The 6,414-nt window shown below is 39.2% G+C and overlaps 1 protein-coding gene across 1 annotated transcript; it reads right to left on the bottom strand.

The window, feature by feature from the left end:
- Window positions 1–2,125, bottom strand: LOC110782021 (uncharacterized). Its single transcript, XM_021986071.2, has one exon. It carries the CDS (start codon window positions 2,007–2,009, stop codon window positions 102–104), a length of 1,908 nt encoding a protein of 635 aa, XP_021841763.2. The 5' UTR covers window positions 2,010–2,125; the 3' UTR covers window positions 1–101.
- Between the last annotated feature and the right edge of the window lie 4,289 nt (window positions 2,126–6,414).

Below are 6,414 nucleotides of genomic sequence, written 5' to 3'. Positions count from 1 at the left end.
TAAAACTTGTAAACCATCCTTGTATTTCATTGAAATTTTGAGATGCTAAACATTATGATCATTGATTTATGATTACTTATTTACTACTCTACCATTAATAATCAGTCCAAAACAACAAGCTTATTATACTCTTCCCCAGAAATAGCAGCTTCCATAACAGTTTCAGGACTAAGCTGATCCTCTTTCCCATCCAAGAACAACTTCAACATATTCTTCGAAAACCCACTCACAAGCGCCACCCCTTCCTGGTTCTTCGCCACCGGTATCGACCTCGAATCTCGAAGATTCCAAAACACAATCTCCGGCACAGCATTCCCATACCCATTCTCCTCATACTTTCTCTTAATCACCATGTAATCAGTCTCCCATGGATGACTCGACGCTTCATCAAACTCCATGTCACTAAACACAAACACCCTTTTCACCATCTTCTCCACAGGAAGCTTGCCCTTGACTGCAACACTGAGAATCAGATCAAACACTTTCTGGAAATTCGTGTTCATCCCCCAATCCATAGCTTGAACAAACTCCATCTTTGACTTTAGAGTATCTCCTTGAATAACGTGAAGTTGTGGGTTTGCACTGAATGTGATCACCTTCCCTTTCCATGGCTCCTCTGCGAGCTCAGATAACAGCATTCCTAGAGCAACACAGACCTCCATTGGAGTCCCTGACATAGAACCAGAAACGTCACAGACGGAAATACAGTTGTTTAGCTTCCCTTCTTTGGATAAATCCTCAACCATCCGCTTCCATTGCAGCTCCGCCACCTCGCCGCCATCGCCGTCTTTTAATGATGAAATAATCTCGTGTGGGAGTAACGCTCCGGCGGCAATCTTCGCCTTACCGGACTTCACCTGTTCAAGATACTCCTTAAAACGCTCTTCATCATGCTTGAGGAAATGCTCCTTGTAAGACTTCATCGCCACCGAAGCAACCCTGTTGTAAGGCAACTCATTCCAGTTGTTGGCCGCCATAAACACCTCGGGAAGCTCCAATGCGCGGCGTAGCGGCACCAGTACATCTTTCCGAAGTCGGTCTCGAACCCGGTAAGCGTAATGAGCCTCTTCCAAACCCGAGTACTCGACTAATTTCTCCCGGGGAAACACCTTCCTAGCGATGGCTTCACAGAGTAAGGTGGCTTTATCGAAAGACGAGTCCAATGACGGGCACCATTTCGCGGCGAGGCTGATTTTGTTGAGGTTTCCGTCGTTGTAGGACTCCAAATCGGTTCTCAGGTGATCGGAAAAAAGATCAGACACACGGTCGTGGAGAAACCGGTAGTCTGGGTCGCGGTTGTAACGTTCCAACGCGGTGTTTGCTAGCTCAGCCTTCTTTTGGTGGCGGAGTTCACCGGCAACCTGTTGTTCTTTCTGTTGCCGTACAGCCGCATCAGCGCGATTCCTCTCCGCAGCAGCCGCCTTCTTCTTCCTCTTCGCAGCCGAGTTCTTAAACTTTTGCCGCCTTGGACCACGGTGCCCACCATCTAACGGGTCGGATTTGATCTTTTTAATCTTACGAATATGGGTTAAACCCAGAATCCGGAATAAAATTTCAGGGAAATCCTTGAAATACCCGAAATCGGCGAACCCAGGGAGATTACAAGCGAGGGTTTTAGGGTGGTGTTTGTGGAGCCAGAACGCGGTGGTGTAAAACCCGTTTTTATCGGATTTACCGGTGCCACGAACGCCACGGAGGTTGCAGATGAGTTTGAGGGTGGTCAACGGGTTGTGGGCCCAAGCCAGATCGAGGAGTTCGGTGAGAGACTCAGCGGGGGTGCCGGGGACGACTTGGAAGAAGAGGTCTAGACAGGGGTTTCCGGTGGTGAGAAAGGTGGCGGAGCCGTTTTCAGTGAAGCCCATTAATGGTTGTGGTGGAGAAGGGGTGTTGAAGTTCGCCACCATAAGATCGACAAATGGGTCGCCAGATGGGGTTGTAGTGGCGGCGGAGGGGGTGGAAGATGGTGGTGGGGTTGAGAGTTGTGGTGGGCCAGAGAGGAATGGTGCCATTGTTTTTGGTGGGGAGTTTGTTATGGCAGTCAACAGAGGAGACGGTTATATATTGTGGAAATGTTGAAATTGGAGAGTCAGTGTATGAATTGAACTTGGGTGCCACGTTTTCAGATGAAATGAAGTCGGTTTGTTTTATGATTTATTTTTCTAACTAAAAATTAAAGATAGTTGGAAGGTTCCTGTCATGAAAATGAAATAAAAGTTGTTAATATGGATTATGTTTGGGGAGTAAGGAATGAAGGTTTTGATCCGATTAGTAAAAGAGTGTTGGGTCATATGGCCTTTGGGCCTTATGTTTTTATTTTTACAAGCCTTTACCTTTACAGCCCATTTGTTAGTAGGTAAAAAATTGTGAAAATGAAAATTAATTTGTATGTAAATTTATAAATCAATATTTATTTTCTTGGTAATGCTACTAGCTCACTCAATATTATCTCTTTTCTTTTATAAATTTCCATTATCATTCATTATCGTTAGGGTAGTAGTATTAGGTTGCAAGTGACAAAATTGCATTACCAGACGTCATGATGTTATTTTCTTGCCAAATCACTTTTATTTATTCTCATTCCCACCACTTATTATCGGTTACCAAACGGGCCGATAGCCCTTTTGTGATACGGAGCTACTGACCATTCTTACTGTAGGACAAGAACGACTAAAGTTACCACTAATTTGACATGATGTGCACCTGAGGCAGATTTCAGCCCAACCTTGAGTAATTCTATGTCAAAAGTTGCTTGTGTTTAAAATCGAGGCAAGTGATTCGCATTTGGTACTGATTAATTTGGTATAGGTGCTATGTGTTATTTGTATACAATATGCCACTAATTAGTAATTAGTACCAATAGAAGTCACTTGACTCACTTGCGTTATCGGTACTAATATACTATTTGTTGGTACTAAAAGAGGCCATACCGGATGACTTGTGTCCGCTTTGATCCCAATACACTTGATGTTTAGAAACCTTCGTCCATCCCTAACAACTTCCAAACATTCTTCTGGATTATTCACCCAAAAAAAAAATTATATACTATGTTTTTCTGGACGGCGCCACTACACCCCAAAGAAGAATAAAAATCCTTAAAAAATTCCTGTTTTCAGCATTGAATTATAATGTCAACACCCCAATTAAAAAATTTATGGCTCCATAAGTAACTTTTATGCAATTACCTCTAGTCTACAAAAGAACATTACTAACTGAAGCAATGATGATTTACGACCAAAAACTGAAAAGCAGCAAAAAGAAGTAGAATTGATCATTTCAAAACAAATATATTAAGGGAAAAGTAGTTTTAAAAGAGAGATTAGGAAGACTAAAGACATCCCAAGTACTCCATGGAAATAATTAACAGCATTAGAGAACTCAGAATAGAATGAGCAAACATTTTATTTGCCAAGTAAGGAGTATATGAAAAATTACAACAATATACATTTTTATGGGATTTTAGTGGATAATGTTAATGAAAAATCTAACCTTGTAGTATATGATTTCTTCTAAATTAGTTCATCCACCCAGAAAAAAGCAAACAACCTAAAATGTAATCATTGACTAACTACTCTATCCAGTAATTAAAGAGAATCTATACAATTGATGACAGACTTCAATCTTCTGCTAAACCCGTCTCAGAAACGTGTTAGTTTCTTCTTTTCCACCATGACTAAACCTTTCCATCTACAGAAGGCAGAGTTTTCTGTGTTTGTACCATTGAAGAAGACAAACTATTTACAGAGTTTGCATTTACAGAATTTGTTCCTTTCGAAGGAGCTGAAGAATGAGGAGGAAACCTTTTAGGAAGCATTTGTTGAAAGATTGCCTTTGGCAATCTGGTTGACTCTGATAAAACAGAGAAAGAAAGAAGTAAACTGATGATGAAGCAACTCTGCAACAAAGAACCTGACATTTTCAGAAAATATTATGCAGAATCTTCAGAAAAAATTTATGCAGAAATCTTCAGAAAATAAATTATCAGTTCCCTTGAAAAAACTTCACAGTAGATGAGTGCAGTTTTATTGTGGGTTCAGAAAGTTTGTGATAGGAGACAGAAAGTGAGGATTGTATGGAAGCTGCCAACTTGTTTGTTGAAGAAAGGATATGACAGTGGCAGACAATACACCATTTGATTAATCCAACCCCAGCTCATGGTCTGTGCATGAAAAAGTGAAGGATATACTGATATAGCGCGATTTTAATAATTGAACTGGACCCTTGAAAGAGTTTTACATTAATCTTTTTGCTGTCAGATTAGTAAAATCAATGTAATCACCACTTGCTACAATGAGGATACTTGAAACACAACATTACTAACCTAATTTAGCAACATCAGTAGCTGAAAATATTAATTTTAAGGAAATGATTGGTGCATTTGCAAGTATTTTTCTCTAATCTCTAGTTATGATGTGCCCAATAATTTAGATAAAATGATAAATTATCCAGAATGAAATATAATGATTTGCTAAAACTTGCAAACAACTAGCTAGAGGTGGCAAATGGCCGGTATAGGTTTTAGTTTAGGCTTTATTTGGATTGGGAGTTATTCAGTACGGTTGCAGACTTAGGCCCTTCTTTTTGGTTGAAGTTTAGTTTAGTTTAGTTCAGTTCAGCTTAATAAAACCGGACCTAATTTATCAGTTGATTAATCCAAAACTTTCATACAACTAGAGGTGGCAAATGGTCGGTATAGGTTTTAGTTAGAACTTTATTCGGATTGTGAGTTATTCAGTTCTATTTCAGACATAGACCTTGTTCTTTTTGGTTGAATTTCTAGGAAATTCAGTTCAGTTAAGTTCAATTCAATTAAAAAAAAAAAACAGGGCCTCATTTATCAGTTCTACACTTCTACATATAACGAGTTTATTGGTAAACGTCACTCCAAATTCACAAATGTTATCCCAATTCAAATAAAAATACCCTTCAGGAGAGAGTGCAAGACCTGCAGGCCGCTTATAATGATTACCATAGGTGTTAATTTTAGCTTATTCAAATCAAAGTATGACAATGAGAATGATATATAGCATGAAGCAATATAAATGGCAGAAATTAGGGAAATCATGTTTAAAGCAAAGGCTACTAATAAAATCCTAATTAGCCTCGCAGTTAGAAGTAGCCACACCTAAACTCGTGCAACATTTAATAGTTTAATCAACAATCAATCATGCTAACACGAGCAGACTTATTGTTTCATTATTTACAGATTCATCAAGTATAAAAGGCTAGACAGGCTTCACTTTAAGGTTCACTTTTGTTTTCAGTTTCTTCAACATCATTACATAGTTTATTCATACTTACAGCTAAAGATGAATGAACTACTATATATGGCTATCAGTAGGCTTATAGAGGCGGTATAGCACGAGTATTATTATACGTAAAAGGATGTGTTGTGTTTACCAGAAAACCCTAGTCTACATTTGGTAGAATAGGGATTAGGGAACACCTAATTAAGAACTACTAGTAAAAACACAAATTCCTACTTCCTAATTACTGAACTTTTACGCAAAGGTAGACTTGCACAGAAGATCAAATAATAGCATTTTTTCTAGGGGGTTTGAACCTGAAACCTATCATATATAGACCCTCAGTTAACCACTAGGTCAAAACATCATTGGTATCAAATAATAGCAGTTAACCGTGAAGTTAAGCATGCTATAGTATAACAATGTGAACTTTTGTGCGACTAGCCACACCCTAGGGTTCTCTGTGCGACCAACTGGTCTTGGGGTGACTTGATATATTAGTGACGGAGTTATTTGGTATGATAATTAGGTGTGAGACGTGTGACAGGTTAGACGGATAAAACTTTTGATATGTCAAAGGCCATATTCAGAAGCTACTCCCCCTGTCCTTATTTGTTTGCCCCATATTCTATTTTAGTTCGTCCCTTAAAAATTGTCTCATTTCCTTATATAGTAATAGGTCCCCACCATTTCCCCAGTTGCATACACTCATAAAGCTTAAAAAGACAATTTACCCCTATTTCTTTGCAAAATTTTGTCCCAATTAACTCTTAATAGAGCACATTTTGTCTATGGCGAACAAATAGGGACGGAGGGAACGTGCATTAACATCTGTCCCCTATCAATGAGGTCTTTGTCTAGTCGTTAAGAACTTAACACTGAGGGTTTGTGCACGATAGGTCTCAGGTTCGAATCTCTTCGCCTCCGTTTATAATTTGTATTGCCCTTATTACCCATTCGCATCCAAAGAAAAAAAAATGGTCCCCTCCCCCCAAAATGTTACTGGATATAAAACTATTACAAAAGCTGAAAGAATGTCGGGGAAAAGACGTTCGAAGTATAGGAAAGACACACATTACAACCCTTATCTTGGTGGGAGTTCCATTCTTTTCTTTCTGAAAGTGGTCACACCTTCACAGCAGAAAGGGAATTCATAAGGCAACATGATGAA

Source organism: Spinacia oleracea, chromosome 2 (assembly GCF_020520425.1).
Source record: "Spinacia oleracea cultivar Varoflay chromosome 2, BTI_SOV_V1, whole genome shotgun sequence".
Taxonomy (NCBI): Eukaryota; Viridiplantae; Streptophyta; class Magnoliopsida; order Caryophyllales; family Amaranthaceae; genus Spinacia; species Spinacia oleracea.
Note: the sequence above shows the minus strand (reverse complement) of the source record. Positions and strands in the feature narration are given on the sequence as shown.

What these genes read in the sequence shown, in the direction of transcription:
- LOC110782021 (XM_021986071.2), bottom strand. Translation starts at nt 2,009, where the DNA reads ATGGCACCATTCCTCTCTGGCCCACCACAACTCTCAACCCCACCACCA.